The sequence below is a fragment of the Calypte anna genome, chromosome 3 (genome assembly GCF_003957555.1).
Source record: "Calypte anna isolate BGI_N300 chromosome 3, bCalAnn1_v1.p, whole genome shotgun sequence".
NCBI lineage: Eukaryota > Metazoa > Chordata > Aves > Apodiformes > Trochilidae > Calypte > Calypte anna.
Genome location: NC_044246.1, coordinates 10,280,337 through 10,303,180, shown reverse-complemented (window position 1 = coordinate 10,303,180; position 22,844 = coordinate 10,280,337). Strand labels below are relative to the sequence as shown.

General features: G+C 36.5%; 1 protein-coding gene across 1 annotated transcript in view; it reads right to left on the bottom strand.

The window, feature by feature from the left end:
- Window positions 1–1,199: 1,199 nt before the first annotated feature.
- Window positions 1,200–22,844, bottom strand: part of CNST (consortin, connexin sorting protein) — a 43,964-nt gene continuing 22,319 nt past the window's right edge. The window contains exons 5-12 of the mRNA XM_030446633.1: window positions 21,910–21,940; window positions 19,348–19,434; window positions 18,768–18,882; window positions 15,888–15,909; window positions 15,618–15,714; window positions 11,011–11,900; window positions 3,426–3,561; window positions 1,200–2,910 (exon numbers count right to left, since the gene is read on the bottom strand). Of these exons, the coding sequence (XP_030302493.1) occupies window positions 2,705–2,910; window positions 3,426–3,561; window positions 11,011–11,900; window positions 15,618–15,714; window positions 15,888–15,909; window positions 18,768–18,882; window positions 19,348–19,434; window positions 21,910–21,940 (1,584 nt within the window). The 3' untranslated portion in view covers window positions 1,200–2,704. The remainder of the gene's footprint in view (window positions 2,911–3,425; window positions 3,562–11,010; window positions 11,901–15,617; window positions 15,715–15,887; window positions 15,910–18,767; window positions 18,883–19,347; window positions 19,435–21,909; window positions 21,941–22,844) is intronic.

Here is a 22,844-nt window from a genome sequence, read left to right as displayed (position 1 = left end):
CTGGGATTACAAGTGTGAGGTATCTGAGTTACAGACAATGCCCAGCTGCTCGTTTGTCAGCTGGCACGTGTCAGTGACTCTTCATAATTCTCTTGTAGGCAGTTCTGCTGACAGTGGTGATCTTTGCACTGGAAATATAACACAAAGTGGACATACCAGGATTTGGACCACTGATTTAAACTGAAATGCTTATTAAAAATTACTTTGACTTTAAATAGCTTTACAGTTTTAAATAAAATAATTATTTTAAAATAGTTTTAATTAAATGAATGTAGAAGAGCAGGATCTTTGATCTCCATATCTGATATACTTTATATATATAACTCTTGATCTTTTTGGTGGAGTGCACAAAAACTTAAAACAATTTTTTTAAGCTGAAATCAGCAGATGTCTCTATTTAGGAACAAACTTAATATGCCAAAACACTCAATGCAAAGTTACAGAAACTCAAAATGTGTTCCAACTACATAGTCACTATAAATACATGGTTTAAATGAATGCATGCTTTTCAAATTACTCTGTGAGTAAATTGCCAAAGAAGAAAATCAAGATTCTCTTTAAAAGAAAAACTAAATAAATAAACTCAAACTTCAAATAATACACTGAACTGAACCAGCCAGTAATACTTTAAAACACATAAGTATCTTTCCCTTTCTCCTTTAGATTAGCCCAGCATTATAATACTTTGAGGACAGGAAACAAAAAATATAACTATGGTTCTCTAGTTTCATTCTGAATGCAAAGTTTTCATTAATTTGGGCATTTTAAATTTGCTAGTTTAATATAAAGCTGCACATGAGGCTCCCTAAGGTATAAATAAACTAAGCCTCTGTAGTGGAAACAAAAAGAGAAATCAAACATGCAAATTATTCTAGAAAAAAACTCACTTAAAAACCCGTTAAATGTAACAGTGCATTAGGAACAAACAAGCCTACTAGAGGGACATTTTGCTTGCAAATGCTAGAAAGCGTGATCATTTAATGTTATAATCTGAGCAATATCTTGAAGATTTTACTTCATAGTATTTTGTAGTGTAACGAGGCAACCAGGTGCCACTAATTGCCAGGGAGTGGGCATGAGCTTGTGTTAAGCCCACCTGTGCCTAATTAGGGCAGGCCCCCACTGCGCCTGAGCAGGACCAGGGGGCCAATAAAAGGGGCAATTAGGGGCACCTGGTTGCCTTGTTACACTACAGTATTTTACAAAATAATATTCTAAACTTGAACACACTGCATCATACAATGGTAGTAAGCAGAAAATCAGAGTGGAGTGAAGTGGATCCCTCAAAAATGCTGTTTCCTGAGGTGTGAAGGAAGTGTTTCACATTAACACCTTCATCAGGGCCAGACCCCTAAGCTCTGCCAGAACAGTTGCCACGTTTGCCACTCCAGGCCTGTGTATCTAATTCTCGCCTTCACAGTTGTGTCAGTGTTTCTCTCACATACCACATAGAGGGCTGAGCACCAAATGATAGAAATACCCATTTAAAATGACTCTTTGTACTGATTTAAATTTGTTTGTATAGCTGATTAAAAAAAAAGAACAAATTGTGTAATACAGGTCTCAGAACCACAGGGAAATAGATGCAAATGTGCTTTATCTGCTGGACCTACTGCCCTGGACCAATGTGCTGTGGATCTGCAGTGAACCTCTGCTGCTGGATCAGTCCCACTTTACATAAGCATTCAGTCATTGAGAGGCTGCAGCCACACAGTTCAGTGATCCTGTGCACTCAAATCTGGGATGAATCAGACATGAGCCCTAGTTGCAATATGTTTCCACAGACAAAAGCAAGGATCATTATTCCTCATTTATGGAGGAGAAACTGAGGCACAAAGTGATTACTCCAAGTCAGTGATGTAACTGGACAGAAAACCCAGTTAACCCCACACCTGAAACCAGGTGCTTTAAAATTGGCCAAAGCCATGTTATTATTTAACACCAATAATTTACTAAACACCTTGCTTTTGTTTTTTGTGTTTAGTGAGACCAATGATTTTTTATTTAACCTTGAATTTCTATAACAGCCCAGACAATACTGGAAGTAAAGTTCCAGGAAATTTAGTGAAATCTGCCAGCAGATTTATCCCACTCATGATATTAACTGTAAGCTACAAGATTCAGGGTCAGCCTGTAAATCATCAAATGAGGGCTCCTTGAATGATGCTGCATTCTTCTCACTCCACTCAAATAATTACATGGCTCACTAGGAGAATTAAAATGGAGAAAAATAGTAATACTTAACAGAAAAATAACATTTCCATAAAACACAGACTTATTGCATGATACCTGGAGGCAACACCTTTGCACAAACAGCTGTAAGTTAAAGCTGCCCTTTTACTAAGCTTCCAGAGATTGCTTACACAATGTGTGGCAATGGGAGAGCATACAGAAGACAGTTAATTTCTTCTTTCTTCTTCTTCACTTGCTCAAGCTGTTGAAAAGCTACTTGTCTACTGTCAAAAGGGTGAAGAGAATAACTTTTGATTCTCCCATACCACACTGCTACAGCTTTGGATGTGAACATTTTGCCACCTGATTGCTAAACTAGAATTTTCTTCATTTCTAAGTAAAAGTGAAGTACATCATCAAATAGACATCATCTGCAGGTGGCAAGTGTTAGGGACCTTGAAATCACATCTTTTTTCTATTCTCTTGAGTAACCATTGGTGAGCTCTCAATGTTCTGTCTCCACTCATCTCAGCTATGAAAAAGCTATCCAGTGTTTGAGTTCTTCCACACGCTGCAATATCTGGGTATAATAGAAATCCATGTTGTCTGCAAAGTCAGTACACACAGGGGATTCCATGTCACCAAAGGTGCAGTACAGTGCAGTTCCTCCAATGCTAAGGAAAACAGTTGCTATGCACAGCAGGATGAGCAAAATACAGGAGCCACCAGCTACTTCATCTGTGAAGATAAGAGCAGAAAAGGTGAAAAAGGACAATATTACAAAGCAATATGAATGCATGTGAAAAAATCTAAGATAAATTTTTTACCATGAAAAGGTAAACACAATGCTCACTGTGCTAAAGTGAGCATAATAGGAAATATACAGGAACTGTATATTTCTCTACTCAGTCATTTCAGAGACCTAAATTATTATATAGTTCATTTCTGCAGCCTGTGCACCTTCCCTGGCTGATATCACTTGTGGAGCCATTCCACACTGAAAAAAAAATATACTTAACTATGAGAATATTGCAAACCAAAGCCTTGCTTCACAGAAATAGTTGAAATTAATCAGAAGCTTTGAAACTACAACAAATGGAAACATCCTTCTTTCATTGAGGGTGCACCTTCACTTACTACTTATGTTTTAAAAGGCCAAAGAACACCCTACTTTGCTCTGCTCTTGTGAACAAAAAGATCATCATCATTTGCACTCCAAGAGTGCAACACACAAATTAACAGCGTTAAACTACCTTGATCCAACGTGTCTTCCATTTCCTGGAATCGTACTCTTCTCTTTGTTTGCCTTTGCTGGACTTGAGCAATTGTTTTACCTTCCCTATCATCTCTCTTCTTCAGAATAGACACCAATCCTTCTGCTGGAGCAATCTATCAGGAAAGACAGTAAGTAGCACAAGAGATCTGAGAAATCCAAGCATGAGATCCATTTAACAATAATGCCAAGGAGGAAATGAACTAAACAGTTAAAAAAAGGTTTCCACTCTACTTTTCTCAAATATGGCAGCACTTGGGAAACCTCTTCCTGGAATACATCAAATTCTGCTAACATGGCTACATTTACTGTTTGGATCAACCTTTGTATTCACTACAACATTTCTTTTGTAAGCTCATGTTATTAAATTACATGGGTTGGAGCACTGGTCGAGGGGTTTGTGTCAGAAACACTGTCATCAGAGAGTACTAAGAAGTCAATGACACATTGCTGCTGCCTCTCTGAAGGTATCTTCTGCAGAGACTATCAAATACTTGCTGTGAGATTAATTTTCCAGCACAGCAATCAGTCCCCCGAGGTGGACAACAAGCTACAGTGGGGCCACAAAACCAAAAAGAGATAACACCAGGAAAAAAGGAAAACTTCAGTACTCTAGATAGATTCCAGCTCTGTATTGCAATAAGCTCTGGATACAGCAGTGGTTCAAAAATCCTTCCCTACAGGCTGGACACTCAAACAGCTTGCACAAACAGCAGTACAGTCAACAAGTCAATAATCCATAACTTCTCTTTCCTTTGCTATAGTATTTGACTTAGCTGCAAGAGTATATGCTAAGATATATGAGGATGTTACAGCAGCTTAAGCAGCCTGTAATTTCCAAGCTATTAGACAACTAAAGTAAGAGAGGTATCAGGACAAAAATGCTTTCCCAAGCAAGCAGTTCTCAGTGTGCTAGAAATAAGCAGAAATTAAAATAAGGAGGCTATTTAGACATGGCTCATTTATCTTGACATCATCCTTGCCTGAAGAAAAGTCTCAGTCACCTCTTCATAAATCAGAGTTGCACTTTTTAAAATGTAATCTGTAGACCAGCAGTAACGTTTATTAAATTGAAAAGTAATCTGTATATATTTGTGCTACAGATAAGACAGCATATCACATTTGCATCTGAGTTTGTAACTCACCTATGTTGGAGATGAACACAAATGCCTATAATTTTCACAAAAACTCCAAGTGCAAAAAAAAGCACCTTTCCAGCTAACATCATGGCTGCAGACAACTGACTGCCTAGCTCTCCCAAATTTTCTAATCAGTTAAAAGACCATGCATAAAACCTCATTTGCATTGCAATTACAAGAGCTTCATGACTTTAAACTCACTTCATGCTACAAGCTTATATAATACATTGATGCATGCTGTGACCACAGAGGTGATGCACTGAACACAGCAAAACGCTGAGCACAATTCAATAGGCACTGCAACAGCTACAGCACTTGGTGTTTGTGACATTTTAACTGGTAATTGTGGCAATTAGATTTCCAGGTCTCTGGCCCAGAGGTATTCTATAGCCCTCAACCAGACAAATAGCACTGCCCAGACCTACTCACAGAGTTGGTCACTGTGAGTAGGTTTAGCCTAACAGTTTTTCCCAGAATCACAACTGAAAGGATAAAGTTGATCTCTACCACACTTGCCCTTTGGAGATGCACTTTTTCTTTTTATCAGCTCAAGAGCTTGAATGGATTATTTAACAAAAGAATGCAATGAAGTACTTACAAAGTAGTGGGAGTCTGAAGGTGGTGGAAAGAGGCTGTTTAAGTCAGCATATGGAGGACCATTATTTGACAACAATGAAACAGAAATAATAGCCTGCAAGTGCCTCACCACAACAGACAAGTGCACTGGGGTGAAGCTTCAACTGGTAATGTCAAATTAGCCTTGCAGGACTGCCATGAAAATTTATCAGGCCAGCTAGGAAATCAACACTTACACTTCCTTATTGTGATAGGGAACAGGGATCGTGTATGATGCATTAATTTGACTTATTTGGGAGGATGGAGATGAAATTATGTCCTTTAAAAGAGTAGATTATTTTAAGCTTCTGTGTACAGCACTGCTTTCATAAAGAGGATCAGTGCCTCCTCTGGCACCACCCACGCAGCAGGCTGTCACCTGGCACGAGTGTTCACAAGTGGCTTGGACTGCACTTGGCCAGAATGTCACCCAGGGATGGTGAGGGGTTTGTGCCAGTCTGCCCTAAGATTAGTATGTGGTGGTCTGTTCTGCAAGCTGGCACTTCATTTGGTCTGCTTGCTCTTTGTAGGTTTTGAATGACTGACAAGCTCTGTCTTCTCCAAGCTTAAAACCAGAGGGCTGTCTTTGACAGAATTATGTGGAAATGTGCTTCAGTTATTACTGTTATGTAAAAAGCTTGGGAAAGAAAGTTTTGCTACAGTGAGGTTCAGTGACTTTCCCTGTTAGCCTACATGGTTGTGTTTCAGGATTTACTTCTAAATGTATAAAGAACTAATTGGCACAGCATGTTTCTTTTCTCTGAACATCTTTTGCTTAAAAAGGGAGAACAAGAGCTTTTGGTTTTGCAATAAAATCAGTGTAGCTGCTGTTACTCTCCTGTCAAAACAAACCATTGACCATAGTTTTAAGAAGGTCCACTTTACATGATACAGAACGCATACCTAGAATGTTTCACAAGTCACCTAATTAAAGTTCTTGTTTTGTCCTGCAAAGCTATGCCTCCTAATCAGGATACAGTTTATTATTAAAATGCAAACACAAACATACAGAATTCTGTAAAAAGTAACATACGTTCTTTCCTGCCATACTCTCAACTGCAGCTCAGAAATATTTATTGCAAACCACATTTTATTTTTCTTATTTTTATTAATTGAAATGTCATTACAGTAGGTTCGTCATGTAGGGTCCATCCTGCTAAAATTAGAATCTAATTCCATTAAAACAACTGTAAATGTATTTTTCTACCATAATTCTCATTTAGAAAGATTTCAAAGCAATATACAAACTGATTGTATTTGATTCATCTCCCATTAATTAAACATCCAGGGAGAGTGACTTAGCTGCCATGTGAGACTTGAAGTTCTCCATCCTGGTCTTTAGGAGGCAGGAGGAATTTGAAAAGGCAGAATACATTATTTAAAGTGAAAGTTAATGAGGGAACTGTGGTTAACACAGTTGATCAGAAGTCAAGCTTCTGCTTGACTTGAACCACAGAAGGAAAAATGTAGGCTTGCACAAGGCTCCACTGCAGACAGCTCTGTGTTGCATAAAAGAGCTGCCTAAAGGACCCTACTGAAACACTGAACATTTTATTAATTCTAAGTTAGATAATTAACAAAATTTTCTCTTGAAGCATCTACATAACTGAGCTTGCTTACTCAGCTCTTATGGCTTTCACAAAATCTTTTAAACAGGAACTGAAAATGGCACACAGGTGTGTGGTCAAAATAGAAAGCAGCAATGACTGTTAATTGAAACTCTGTTAAATATTATACCTTTTCTCTTTTGACCACTATTTATACAAAATGATTTTACTTCACAGAAAACCCTTAAACTTTTTTTGTTTATTATCCCACTGCAGAATAAGAAGAAATAGATTCTAAATAAACAAACTGGCTCTTCTCAGTGTAAAAGAGCATATGATATTAAAATATTTTTTAAAATTTCTTACAATGTGCATATTTCTGCCAAATATGATGTGTATATAAACATATAACAAAAAACTATGAAAATAAGGTCTTGTACTTCAAGCTCACAAGAAAAAACATTAAACTTGACTACTGGAATAATTCATAGCATACAGAGTCACCGTATGCCAAAATTAGAGGCACTGCAAAAAAAAAAAAGTTCATTTTATGAGGTATTTTGGTTGGAATGCAGAGAACTACTCAAGGAAGGGTTTTGTTTGTATATTTTTCTGTGGGCTGTATTCCTTATTCAGTTACTTGGCAAAGACCTAGAGTTTTATTTCTAGCAATACCATTTTTTTAAAGCAGTCATCCATAACTATGACAAACTTGACAAAAGCAAGATGCCCTGAGTTAAGCTGTCAGCTGACAAGCCCCTTTGCTAACAAAATACATTAGCTACATGAATAGTTTGACTTTGAAAAGCACATAACTTAGCTGATTCAGTGTTCATACCACAGCATTACATTCTTAACTCTTTTTTCTACTAATACATTTCCCATGCCAGTACTGGGGCTGCTTTACACAGCAACAAATAGCTCAGATCCCATGGAAGCATTTCATGAGTCTTAAGTCTTGCAAACACAAAAACTACAGGACCCAAAGCACACGAGGGAACAGGGAACCTCAACAAGGCATTGTCTCCAGAGCCAGTAGAGACAGGTGGGGACCATTTCTGTGCCTGCCAGTCAGTACATACTCAGCACTACTTTTTAGAAGTCCTGGTGTACAACAGACAGCAGCAACCAACAACTACTACACCTCATGTTGCAGCAGAGACTCATTTTCTTTGCTTTCTGAAATAAATTTCAAATGGAAATTTTTGAATAAGGAAAACCATTAAGGTTTTACTCCTCTAATCATCACTCAGATACGTAGCTTATATTAATAACTTCTATTGCATGTGGTGAAATGCAAACTGACATTATTGATGTTACAATTTGACAGCTGGTGTGTCACTGAACTCTCACAGAAATGATAGCAGAGATCTAAGAAGAGGTTCTACACTTCTGATACCTGTTGTTGCTGACTGTGCTTCAAAGATCTGTTAGCTTTATGAATCTAGTCTCTATATAATGACAGTGATTTTCCATCTTTTGCATGTTGCTGTGCATGCCTTATACAAGTAAAGAAATAACCAGTCTAAGAGACTGTATAATTTGTAAAGTACTACTTTAGTTTTGAAATTATTTTAAGCCAGAGTCAGAATTTAGTGGATTTTCAGTCTTATAATTAGGTATTGTAAATGGTAGCCAAGGCATAGGTGACACATAAGAGCTAAACTAGAGAACTATATGAGGTGATTCTTTTTCTCTCAATATGGGGTCAAACAAAACTTCCCAACTGTAAATACTGCAGAAGCACTTCCTCTTTTCTGTTTTCAGTAAATTAATAATATACCTCTGCTGAAGAGCACTGCTGAAATTTTGTCTTACAATGATTTTTGTACCTATATTATTTCAAATAACCTTTATTTCTGCCTTCCATTCTAACTTATTTGTAGAATTCTGTAAATACTCTATAACAAGTTTTATTACAGTTGGTAATTGATTTTTTTTACTATCACACTGTTACATTTAATTTTATTTATTTTAATTTCATTCATGTGGCTACCAATGCATTTTTCAGGTATTTCTTTCACAGCTACTGGATGAGAAGACAACTAATTAGATGGACACAGCCTGAAAAAAGCAACTTCAAAGGCTTCAGGAGGACACAGAAGGAAGAACTGTTATGGCTGGATGAAAGATCACTCTGCTTGTCAGAACATCAGTGGAAACTTATTTTAGCACTAAAAGGAAATCAGTGAAAGCAAGTAAATGGTGCTGCTTTCTCAGGGGTGCTAAACTCACTCAATTCCTGGTGTCTTCCCAGAAAACTGTAGGTGCTCACCACTTCTGAAAATGGCAATGAACCTATGGCAATGGTAAGTGGTAAGATTAACTGGAAAAACAAAACATAATTGTATAATTAACAATACAAGCTGCTGTGCTGTCCTTAACTCACCCTGCTGCACCTAGAAATTTCAGGTATTACAAAACAGCCACAGCTGCTATATAGTACATATTTTAATCAGTGTTGAGATTAATCCTTCTTTTATTCTCCCTGATTTAAACCTTCTGCTTCACACACAACTCAGGCCTCTTGCTAAGAATGATCAAAAATACTCTCACCAGTGCTGGACAAGAGCATGCCTTATATAGCCAGAAAAAAGTAGGATGGAAAGACTCAGGGTACTTTGTCCTCTCCAGAGACTCAACCCTGCCATCAAAGTACTGGCAGTCCTAGCATTGGGAAAGCAAACTAGAAATTAAAATAGATTCCTTGTAAAACATCATCACTGGTCACTGGGACAATCAATACAAGCAGTTTTCTATTAGCATCAATCTGCTGCTTTCTAACCCATTCTCTAAAAAATGCTAATGGCACAAATACAGCAATTTAAAACTAGTTGGTATAGGATTAGTTTAGGCTTTTTCTACATGAAACAGAACATTTCTCACATGTAGCTTAAAATGCTGAACTTTCAGTGGGCTCAAAAGAAACCTAATACTGAGGGATGGTATTTAAATTACTCTTCTGTTATACATGTACATACACTTAACACAGACTGTCACAAAATGCTTGTTTTTCTAAGCCACCCTCTAAGTGAACACAGGCCAATGGATTTAGTACAAAAGTTTGATCACATGTGTGAACCTCTCTGTGGGGTTTCCATATCTGCCTGTTGTCAAGAGCTTGTGTACAGCTTTGTGCACGTGGCCCTCAGCCCTGCTATGTGGTATGCTTCTTGACACCCCACACAAAGACAGGGTGTTTTGGGGACAAGACAGAATGAATCATCTTGGAAAGGGGATAAGAAGCTGTTTATGTGGGGAGGAAAAAAAAAAAGCAGTTTCCAGTTCTGGAGATTTTCCCAAACAGGTAATAACATCAGCATGGATGCCCAGTATTTAGTTCCCTGTTTGGCTGCTGTCCCTGAGCAATTATGGATTCTTGTTCTCTGTGCATTAGCTTCTGATCTACAGGCAAGTAACTTTATTGCCAAAGGATGTTGCATTGTTAGATGCACTAAAAATAGAAGTGAACTAAGAAGATACTTTTTTTAACAAGTCTTTCCCCTCCAGCATCTGAAATCACATCATTTCACAGTATTCTCACTTTTCTCATTTGAGGAAAAAGCTTTTAAGTTCCTATGGTTGCAAATGCACCAAAACCAGAAGACAAATAAAGATGTCATCATACAATTTGCCAAAAAGGTCTCAAAGCCATAAATCTATATTTTTGGAAGAGCAATTTAGCTTATGAAGCGCACGTCCTTGTTGCAGCCCATTAGCAGTGCTTCAGGAAGGGGGCTTTGGGCTTAGAAGTTATTTCTCAGTTTTTGTTGAACAAAAAAATTGCCTAAACCTGGCAAGATTAGAAGCCCATACATTCCTACAGAGAGTTCATCACACATGTAGTGCTCACCTACATGGAACAGGCACATTCTACATGGAATAGAAAAACAACTTTTATTCTATTCATATAAATGAAACATGTCACAGCATAGACATTATGTAGATCCCAGCATTAAATTGTGATTTAACAGGAATTCTCAGCCTATCTCCTAACAGTCTCTGTCAGAATAATTAAAAAAAAGTGTTCACACTCTTATGTATAAATCAGTCTAGTTTATAGATACAGAGCACTGCTGGTCAAAAAGGAGGCAAAAAGAAACTTTTTTTCTGAATTAACTCAGAACAATTAAATAAGTACATATTTCTTTTCAGATTAAAAAGCGATATGCAAAAGAATATTTAACACATTTTGAAGTTGGCAACATCTAAAATATTTAATTGATATAAATATGGAAGATTTGAGAGGATTCACAGTATTTACCTCAGCAATCTCTATCCTTCTTGCAAGCTCATCAAGAGAAGAAAAGCTGTCATCTAGTGATAAAGCTTCCAGTGAGTTGTAAGATGCTTTTTCAGGTGAAATATCTTGAACAATGTCACAGTCCTCTTGGTTTGCTAAGTTTGAAAATGATTCTTCAGTGTCTATTATGTTACCATTTAAAAATCTGAGAAATAAATCTTCTTGTTCTTCATTATTTACCTTCTCCTCCTGTCCAGCTGTTCTCTCTATGTCCTTGCCCACTTGTGAATGGGTGGCACTCTCAGACACTTTATTACACCCAGAGCAAACTCCTGATGTAGTTCTGTCCCGCAAAGATTTTTCATCATCATCATCATCATCATCATCATCATCATGCTGCTTCTGTTGCTGCTTTAATTCACTATTTCCAAGCTGGCCACCAGTAATTTCTGAGGAGCCAGCAGCATGTTTTGATCTGAGCAGACTTCTATCAGCTTGCACATCTTTATCAGTAGGAACCAAATCAGTAGGCATATAATCAGCATCTGTTAAAACCAAAGCATCTACCATCGGCTCCAGAGGGAGTTTCACTCCAGGCTCCCCAGCTGTGCCTTCTATTTTTTCTGCATCCTTAGAGAGCTGTCTTTCTCTCGGCTGCAAACTGTTATCTTTACCGGTATCCCCAGATGATAAACAGCCCGAAGAAGGCCTGCCCACTGTCCCTGTGGACTGGGTGTGTGGCTCCAATGTTGATTCAGCACTGCAGTGCTGCTCCTCCATGTGGTCCTTTCCTGTAGCTACCCGAAGCCTTGCTGCCTCTGCCTGTCTCTGAGTTTTGTTTTCACCTGGCAAACGAGTGCTCAGTTGTTTATCTTCTTTCTTTGGTCCAACGCCAGGACAAGTTTCAGTACCTAAGTGCAACAGGAAAAACAGTTCCAGTGTTTTTAAATGATTCAAAGGATCAGCCCGAGGGGGAAAGAGTATACTGTGATTTGATAACATTGTAACCTAATGCTTTAAAATGCACTCCCATAAAGGACAGGTATTTTATGCTCCAATCAGAATAAAAGTTTTGTTAGTAGTCTGAAAAGCTCACTCCTAATTCAGCGAATTATTAGCATGCATTCCTGAGGCAAAGCACATTCTTCAGTTCTCAACTGAAAAGAGTTACTCCCCTACTTCAGCCACAATAGGTATGTAAGTATCTTTCTGAGCAGCCAGGTTTCTTATAAAGCATGTTCTGTATGTGAGTTTATCTCGCAGAAGCCTGGAGTTCAGACAAATGCATTTAATTACAGAAAACTGTATTCTGATGCTAGTGTATCTATCACACAGGCACAGAGCTGCATTGCCTTCAAAGAAGATGAAAACACACTAATTTAACAAATTTTATATGCAACTCTCTTCAGTGGTAACTATCTATCTCCTTTACAATATTTTACATAACTGACTCTATAAATATGTTGTAGGTAGGTTAGTTTACATATTAAAAAACGTAATTGTATGCAGCTTATTTATGTATTCACACTTACAATACAAATGAAACCTGATCTTATCTGAAATTTCTGAGAGAAAGAAGTGAAATTCTACATAACTTGTGAGTTGATGTACTACAGGCATGATCTGCTGCTGAAGGAGTAGATGGTTAGCTCATGTTGTCAATAAAACCACTCTGAGAAACTCAGAGCCAAGCCTCCCCACTTATGCTTATGAAGAGCAAAAGGCACTGTTTAGAATTAGAATACCAAAGCAAGCTAAGACAGAAACTGTTGCTTATCCCACACCTTAACAACAACAAAGCTAAGACTGTGTTATAGTAGGGCTACTATTACAGTAATAACCTCAAACAACAACTTAATGCCTCTAGAAAACACTTACTGGCATTTTTTTGGTCATATTGAAAAGCAGAAATGTCTTATGAATAGATTAACAAAGAGATCAAACAATGACTTTATGATCTGTATGTGTTCTCACAAGAGTGACAGGAGATCTCTATGCCAGGCTCTTCCTTCCTCACCTGTTAAAAGCCCAGTTAAAATCTGTGCAATTTCCTGACCTTGTTACATGAAACAGGGTCCCATTTTTGACAGCCTTTAATGAAACTTTTGTACTAATTCACGGTATTGAACAATTTTATTAAATTATAAACAATCCCCATTTTAAGGATAATGAAATATGAGGTAGCATAGAAAAGACAGATTTGGATACTGAAGAAGAGAATATCCAACATTACCAAAATGTGGGAAAAAATCAGAACATTAACAGACAGAAGGATACAGGGAACCTAACTTGTGTGAAACACTGAAAGAAGAAATGGGAATGAGACAGAGACCTTTTGAAAATTAGACACAGATGAGCAGATAGCTCAAAGGATTTGTAACAGGATACTGAGCCCTTCACTTATAGGTCATGAGTTCAAACAAAGCCTAGATTATTGGTGCAAGATTTTGTTACCATCTGTCAATTTTTCCTAGTGGATTCATCCACATTACAACAGGCATCTTTGTTGGCAGCCTCAATTGCAACAAAGATTAAATGGAATAGGAAATTAAATTCTTAACCATGAAAGATGGCCTTGGAGCTCAGGGCTCTGTTCCTAAGAAAGAAATAAATGACCCTGGCATTGTTAACTACAGACATATAGGAACTGAGTTATGATCATTGTTTCAAATCAAATTTTCAGCAGATTTCAATATTTTCTTCACATCTACTTCAAAACACCCGCTTTAGACAACCCATGCCCACTATAGACTCAAAGCAAGTTAAGACAAATAATTGAATGTTTAATTAGAAAGGGTGCTTTTTCCTAGTAACTTAAATGAAGATGCACTGCTGGGGCTCAGGCACAATCAAGAACAAGCCCTAAATGGCCATATTGCTTCTAGTCCTGAGCCCGATCACTCAGCCACAGCTTGAATATTTTTTGCCAGCACTGGGCAGTGTATACAAATTGAGAGTTCAGGATCCTCTTGGTCCAACTTCTGCACTAGTTCATACCAATGCCATCCCCACCCAAAACCTTGTAACTACAACAAAAACATTCAGGCCTGTGTGCTGAAGCTTTGCCCCAGTGAGGGGCAGCAACAGTACTGACCACACATTGCCTTAACAGCTGGAGACTTGCCAGGGTGAGGATGTGTTAATATTGTGCAGAGCATTCTTTGCTCATCTTAAGCATTTAAACTTAAGTTTGAAATATTCATATCTTTGTATTGAAAACCACTGCTGGAAAATCCTCAGCAGAAGAGCTTTCTATTGGATGACACAGTTTTGTTAATTAACAAACATTTCACAGGGACCAAAGGATCTTGATGACATTTTGACAAGAGTTACATTAAGAGGAAGGCATGAAAAGAAATCCACTTGTACTATTAATCAATTCCACATTAAGTTTAATATGTCTAGATATTGTACTACGTATTTTAATATTGACACAAAATGTTCTTTAATTCGGAAGTTTCAAATGTGTAGAAAGTCTGCTCTCCAAAAAGCTTTTGTTCCCACTTGGAATAGAAACAATGGAAAAATTTTAAGTATTTGATTTTTTTCCATGAGAATTTCCAACCATCCAAAAATAAAAAGCACTGAGTTCTTTTTATCTGCTTTCTAAGCTGTAGAACATCATTGTTCCGTGCTTCCAATGCTTTGTGTTTAGTTATGTTATAGAACAAAGACAGAGAAAAGGAGGTATAGGGGTCATGGTAAAAGAGGATAAAGATGAGGAGGATTCAAACAGGTAGAGAACTGTGACTGTATCTTAATTAACTCCTGATTCTCCTGAACATCCTAACTGATACACACTTGTAGGATAGTTTTGGTTGAAAGGGATGTCCTGAGGTAACTTAGTCCAACTCTCATAGTGTGAGAAATGCTAGTGTTTTTTGAGGATAGGTACTCAAACCTAAATGGGAAAAAACCCATTTGCTCATGAGAGGAGAGATAAAACACAGCCTGGTAGTCTACTAATCCTTTCCCCCTTCTCTGTCTTCATTTAAACAACTCATTAATTTGCAAAAGTTTCATAAGAATCAAATGATTCTAAAAAATTACTCAAAGCAGCCACTGCCCCGAAGGCAGCAGGAGGAAAATAAAATAGAGATAAAAGTGTGTACTGAAAAAAATTAACTGAAGTATGTTTTTCTTTTCAGGACCCCCTCAAAAGCATCCTCATTTTCTGTGCTGTTACGGAAAAATGTGTCTCAAAATCAATATATCATATCTTATTTTAAACAGTTACTAATACTGTTAACTATCCTGAATTGTCACGACTCAGAATATGTCATCAGATCGTTTACCATATATTTTATACATATAAAGAGAGTATCTTATCTCAAATTTTATACAATTTTGTACTGTATGTAGGCTGCTACAAATGCATACATATCTAAAATGCATTTTTGATGGAGTCTGGCATTACTTTAATTACAAGTCAGAATATCAGTGGTTACTTGATATTGCATAGTTGTGCAGTTGTGAAAAAATTAAAATTTGCACAAATGATGAATCTATTGGGATCCAACAAACACTGTAGCTTCAAATTAAACAGCTTCATAGCACTTATAGGAATATGTCATTACACTACAATATTTAAAACATTCATATAGACAAGTACATACACACACACGTACCTGATTTGAAAGCAGTAGCTTCTCTTTCCTTCAAATTTTCTGATTCCATTAACTGAAGCAAGCAACTTCTTTCCCATGTATTTTCTGCAGCTACAAGCTGTAAAAGATGATAGTATTTCCTGTAAATTTTTGAATTAAAACAGGAACACTGTGACTTTTGATACAGCCAAACTTTCAACAGTTATACTAAAGAGGAAAGGTTATTGCTAATACATATCATTTTAATATTACGAAATATCTTCAGCAAAGCAGAATTAAACAACTGCTTACCTTATTTTTGGATGCTTGTGGCCTGCAGCAATAAAGAAAAAAAAAATTAACTTGGTAACAACATTCTTCCAAACAAATGTCATGGAAATCTTCTAAGCCTTTCTCTGCTCTACTACTGGCACAGAACTTTTCTTACACTGAAACAGTGTCAGTATGCTAGCATACTTTCAAGCACAGATCTGTACCATATGTGAATATCATCAGAAGATAATAACCCCAAACACTGCTCCCCCTAAATAACAAAGCAGTCAAAAGAAACTACACTGCAACGTGTCAGGCTTTCTACATTCCCATAAAACTTTATGCTCAGAAGGAACTCTTACCAACTTTAAAAATCCTGTAAGGACTCAATATTACAAATACTGAAAATACAGACGATGTAAAAATACAGAACAGAGATAGAGAAATGGACAAAATAACCCTAAAATGTATTTCTCTCCCCACAGCCTGTTTACTACGGGACACATTTTCTGGGCACTGTAAGATACAGCAGCTCCCATGGATCCCACGGGCTTTCACAGGTGAGTCAGCACCACTAACAGTCAGTGTGGACTTTGCTAACTGTGAAAAGATTCGTGCACAATGTTTTTTGTCATGCACAATCAGTCTTGCAGCCTTCCATAGAGCAATGGAGCTAAAATGTTGAGCATTTTGTTTAAAGCTATTGAAAAACAAAAAAGTAGGAGAGACCAGGGAAAAGTACTGATGTTCATACTCTAACAATAACTTTAAAAAGTTACACTGTCTTTAAAATGTTACCATTTAAACTTCAAGTAAGGGATGTTCAAAACTATTTTTAAAGAGCAAACATATCCAATATGTAGCTGTAAACTTTGATATCAGAAAAAGACTGCTTTCAATTACAAAATCAAAATGCTCACATTTTCTGACATCTACATGTTATCCATTATAAATTATAGTTTTAGTTACAAAATAAATTGAGATTAAAACTCAGGAAAAAGCATATGAAGTAATAAAAGCAAATAGGTTTTGCCTAGAGAGTTTGGCAGAGTAATAATATTAAATACAGAGAACTAGTCATGGCAACCATAAAACTTAATTTTTGTCAAATTATGGGGTTTCTTAGAACTAGGAATGCTGCTACATAACTCAAATTTTGTATTTTAAAGTGAGCCAGCATGTAGGGTAAAAGGATAAAGCAGAGTTACTCTCAACAAGGTGACAACTGAGGTGACAAGAGGGAGGTGCTGCTAGTTGCAGCATATAAACTGCAATAGATTTGAGTCTTACTGTGGGTTTGCAAGGTCATGTGCAAGGAAACAGAGGCTGAGGGACCCTGCAGGCACTCAGATATGATCTCTGGGTAGCAGCAAGCTGTGGGTGCAGGTAGGGTGCTACAGCTGCCTCCTCCTGAGGAAATGGAGATTATGGAAATGGAAATAGATTCATCATCATCTTCAGCCTGGAGGAGGCTCAGGGGAGACCTCATCGCTGTCTACAACTACCTGAAAGGAGGCTGTAGCCAGGTGGGGGTTGGTCTCTTTTGCCAGACGACTTTCAACAAGACAAGAGGTCACGGTCTTAAGTTGTGCCATGGGAAATTTAGGTTAGATATTAGAAAGAATTTCTTTACGGAGAGAGTGATCAGGCATTGGAATGGGCTGCCCAGGGAAGTAGTGGATTCTCCATCCCTGGAGATATTTAAAAAGAGACTGGATGTGGCACTCAGTGCCATAGTCTAGCAACCATAATGGTGGTAAAAGAGTTGGACTCGATGATCTCTGAGGTCCCTTCCAACCCAGCCAATTCTATGATTCTATGAATGCAGGAGTACACTTCAAGGGGTTCCTGCATTCATGACTACGAATATTCCCTGCCTGGGTTCTGGCACTGAGGCTTTGTGTTTCCAAACTCCTGTAACAGTCACCAGAATTAAAAAATGTGGAAGCTAAATCCACATACACTCTATGAATAACAGAAGCATTTTGGCTTTTGTTATATTCGGACTGACTAAGCCAACACAAATGTACTTGATAAAGTTCTCTCTCCACATTTAATTGAGAGCTTCTGCCCGGCACAGGTCAGTCACTGAATGTGGTTAGTTTTCTTATTACCATTGGCTGATCATTTTTCAGTGGCAGCTGGTGTAATTGTTTTCCATCTGCCACTTAGACTCAATGTTTAGTAGTTAGGAGATTGACCCATGAAATAACAGATGATGAGTGCAATCCCATACATGTTATTTCCCAGAAGAGCACCCTATGCGCTGACCAAAGGCTCGTGATACTGTGACAAACTGACTCAGGAGGCTGATGAATCAAAGTAGACACAAACTGAGATTTCAGTTTTTTAGATTATTGCCACACTAGGGAGCTACCGAATGTCTGCTTTATGATTATGCAACCTATATGGAATCAACAAAAGTGAACAAGAATGACATAAAGGATTAGGGGAATATCCTAAAATGTATAGAATTTGGGAATAAAAAGCCCTAAGGGAGATGTGCTAGAGTCTCAGATGCTGAGCAATTGATTTAAAAACAATGATTAAAAAAAAGGCATAGACACAATCACCACATTGAAGATTCTACAGTTTCTCTCTTGCCAAATAAACACTACTCAGTTTTTACTTTCACTGAAAATACTTAAAATTTAACTCAAAACTCCATTTTTGGCAAGCTGAGAATTTGTGGAAACAGTTCAGACCTAGTCCTATACATTCCTCAAACCCCAGTGAAACACTGAAAATTAATGGTAATGAAAACATTCTAGCTAGATAACAAAAAGAACCACCACTTCATAAGCAAATTCACTGAAGATGCACTTTTTATTTTGAGACTGACTATTTTAAAACACAAGAAGGTAACAACTGTGCTAACATATTAATACTGGAAAAGTAATAATATATTCGTATACGTACTGCTGATGTAAAGAGCAAACTCTAGCAAGCTTTTCCAACTCGTCACCACTCAGTTCTTTAGCTGAATTCCTCAGTGTTGTAACTGAACTAGGAACTGCTGTTTTCCATTTTCTTTCTAAATTAAATTGAAATTATTTTTACCCAAAGTAATATAAAAACAGCATTTGATTAGCATAAAACATATATGTCAAACTAATTTAAGGAGAAATATTGACAACTTTTGCATATGCTCTACAATCTTGTTTCAGACTATGCAAAAAAGCAGTGTATTTTGTCACTACACACTTTATTTTCATCACAATATATTTACCAGTCCTAAACCAAAAATAAGCTCAAAGCAACTGTGGAGCAATCAAAGTCTCAATTAATAGAATAAAAAATTACAAACTATTTGCACCGTTTTCATGAACTGTGTGAGAAATCTAAAGCAGTAACATTTTTCTCATTATAAGGTCAGAGAAATTCTGATGTAAATGCTGCTTTTGCCATGTAACGTTTTTAAGCTGGCAAAACTTTGCTATTTAGAAATACAAAACAAATTAATTCTTCTTTCTGCCATATTGGTCCAGCCTGTACTCACCCCATTGTTCCTGTATAGAAGAAAGATTTGCAAGCAGCTGCTCATGATAAAGTCGTTCAAGCTGAAGGAACTTCATTGCCTTCTCATCTGAATGGAAGGTTAAAGAAAAACGCAAACACATATTGACAGGATACCATTTTTTTTTAATATTTGGCACTATATTTGAAAAGGCACCCATTATGTACCTGACATTTGACATAACTGAATACAAATGAATAATGGCTAGCATCCAGAAAATGCAGCAGACACGAAAACAGTAAGACATAAAATAAGTTGAGAAAAGCTCCAAAAATGAAAATCTTTTCAGTAGTGACCTCTTCCCACATGCCTTAATTCCAACTAAACTCTTTCTATAAAAGAAAAAGGTAAAATGTTGTTGACAACTCTTATCAGAAAATTAAATATCTGGAAATGAAAAGCAAAGCAATTGTACAAATATCAGCAGGTATCTCTCAAGAAATACAATTATATGACCTAAACCATAACTAACTAAAAATATGACTCCTTTCTACTGACCACCTGGAGACAGCATTAAAAGAACTTATCCAACTCAAGCTTTCAAAAAATACCCTCCCTCTTCTCAAGCATTGTATACAACACTGTTGGACTCATGATTCACCTTTTGTCTACTTTTTGAAGTTTCTGCTTACTTTTCTTCTACAAGAACTCTTTCCCCTCCCTTAGGCTTATCAGTATATTCACAAAGTTACACTGATAGTTATGTATTTTGTAATAGACAGGATAATTCTAGTTCCATCAAGCCCGAGTTGTTAGTTCTTTTTAAAGCCATGTTTTGCCAGCTATTTGAAATTTAATTCTATAGTACCATGAGGATGGTAGTACAGTCAATGACGTTCTTAGTAATATAGAAAAGATAGTTTCCATTATTCATGCTAATTAAAATACTGGATTAACAATTACAAACACACTACCAGGACTTGTTATTCTCATTAGCCTCATGCAACATACACATAGCCTATCTTAGGAACAACAATAATATTAATGGAAGGAATATCCCTTGAATTAAAATAATTTTGTTATTAGAAACAGAATTACAGATCAGAGATAGCCTTAAAGGATGACAGCAACAAACCCTGAATGATTGCTAATACGAAGTTCTACACTGGATGAATTAAAATGCCTGTCATGGATAATTGATACAGTGCAACATGATCAAGTTCTTTATTAACCTCAGGAAACTGATGGTTGCAAGTACAGAGGAGATATCCTTCATAAATATGTATTATATAGTGGTGTTCAATTCCACACATCAGATGTGCACCACATTAAAATATTTCCTTTGATTAGCTGTAAATACAGTGCCCTTAGATTAGAGCAACTTCTATGAAAGAGAAGCTGTCTTTCTATCCTACTGTTGAATGCACTTCAAATTTACTGTATATCCCCCTGCAGAGCCACAACTTAATACAGAATTTTTCCATGTTTTTAATTAATGCTGTGTTTTGGATTTTCTGATGGTTGCTTTTCAGCTAGGATGACCAAGACAGAAGTACAGTCTTATAAGACAGCAATGGTTATTTTATTTTACATGTTGCCTTTAAGATACTGATACACCTATTTCTGTTTTTGTATTATAGGCTAATAGAACTTGGCAAGGTTTCAAGGATAACAAAGCATAAGAAACCTGGAAAGGTATTTAACCATCACAATTGCCTATTTGCTGCATTTGGTTTGTAACAAATTACATAATAAAGAAATAATTTTTATGCACAAATGCTATAGTTTATGATGCATCTTAGTGATTCACATATGCCTTAAGGGCTCACCACTCTGGCCTCTTCTTTTTATAATCTGATAATTTGCCCTTAAGAGCAAGCAGAGGAAAACTCAGTCCACTTTGTCTAAAAATATTGTTTCACTTCAAGGTTTAATATGATTATTCTCTCCCACAATTACTGTAATATTTCAGAGTAATTAGCAGCAGTTTAACTATTAATTTCTTTTACCAAACTTATTTGAATTACCTAGGAACAAATCAAAATTAACTGGACCATTGAACCAGCTGCTCCCAGACACAATTACCTATATTTGCCTACAACAGTTCCCCCAAAGTGTTTGAAGGTTGCTCATCTCCTTTAGCTCAGTTTGTTTGGTACTTTTATTCTAATCCAGATGCTTGCAGTACACATTCTAATCAACTGTGGTGGTGATTTTGTTCTCATTACAACAGTGACTTATTTGATAGAACTGAATACATACCCTGTTTGTATTGGACATATTCCCAGTTACTGCTACTTGGAACAGAATTTATCCTATAAAAGCTGAAGTTCTTTGAAAATATTTTTTTACTTCCTTGTTTGCACACAACTAAAATGGTTTTATCAGTACAGTTTTTGCAAGTGGATTTATTTCTTAACTCATATTGTAGTTGTCTGATTAAGCAGGACATGTTAACATATCATATAGTCACTCATAAGTAAGTTAGGGCTCTTCTAACCTAGATCCACAACCTGTGGGTCAATGGTAAAGCATTTGCCTTTTTATTTTATCATGCCAGATTAGTTTAATATTATATAACAATTTCTACAAGTAAAAGGATACATTCCTCCTCTTGAAAATAGGTCTCAGCTATCTGCAAAAGCAAAAAAAGGAAAATCAGAATTCTACAATTTTCATGAGAGCGGTAAGAATATATTATGAACTTTTTATCATGGTATTAAATGTCTGTTTTGTAGGTTTATATTTAGTTTGTGTACAAACATTCACACTTAATTGCTGTATCCTTATCCTATAAAAGAGGTGTAAAATGAGTATGTATAAAAAAAGAAATAGTAAGTTCACTCCAACAAATGAATTTGCCCAATGTTAGTTGGGTTTTGTCTTGTTAGCAAAACAAACGATAATTTCAGAAAATATGATTGTATCATATTAAAATCATTATTATTATTATTATTATTATTATTATTACCATCATATTAAAAAGTTTTAAAATGAGCTAGAACAGAAGTAAAATGTTTACTGATATGAAGAGTTGCAGTCCCATTACAGACCATGTCTGACTAAATTAGGATCATTGCTGAGCTCTCCCAAGCATTTCAGTGCAATTGACAGGATGGAGAAAGAGGAGGTTTACTAACCAGTGAGAAAAGAGCAATCTTGGGATAAAAGACACTAAAAATACCACTAGCACAGCATAGACAGACCAGCAACATTCCTGTCTATAACCTATTTATAGTAAATACTTATAAAGCTAATAATTATTTCAAATACATAGAATTTAAAATCTTTAAAGTATGAATATTTTTCATCAGATAAATATAAAAAACCTCAAGATTTTAATGTTTTTGAATGCTACCGTTAAAGTTCTTTATTATTTTTCTAGATTAAAAAGTGTGTCATGACCTTTGTAAATTCTGCTAGCTTTTGTTCAAACACCCTGTTCAAAATGCTTGGTATTTCTTAATATAAAAAAAAAAAAAAAAAGAAAAAAGAGATGGTGTTTAGTGACATGTCTGAACCTGGCAATGCAGATTCTG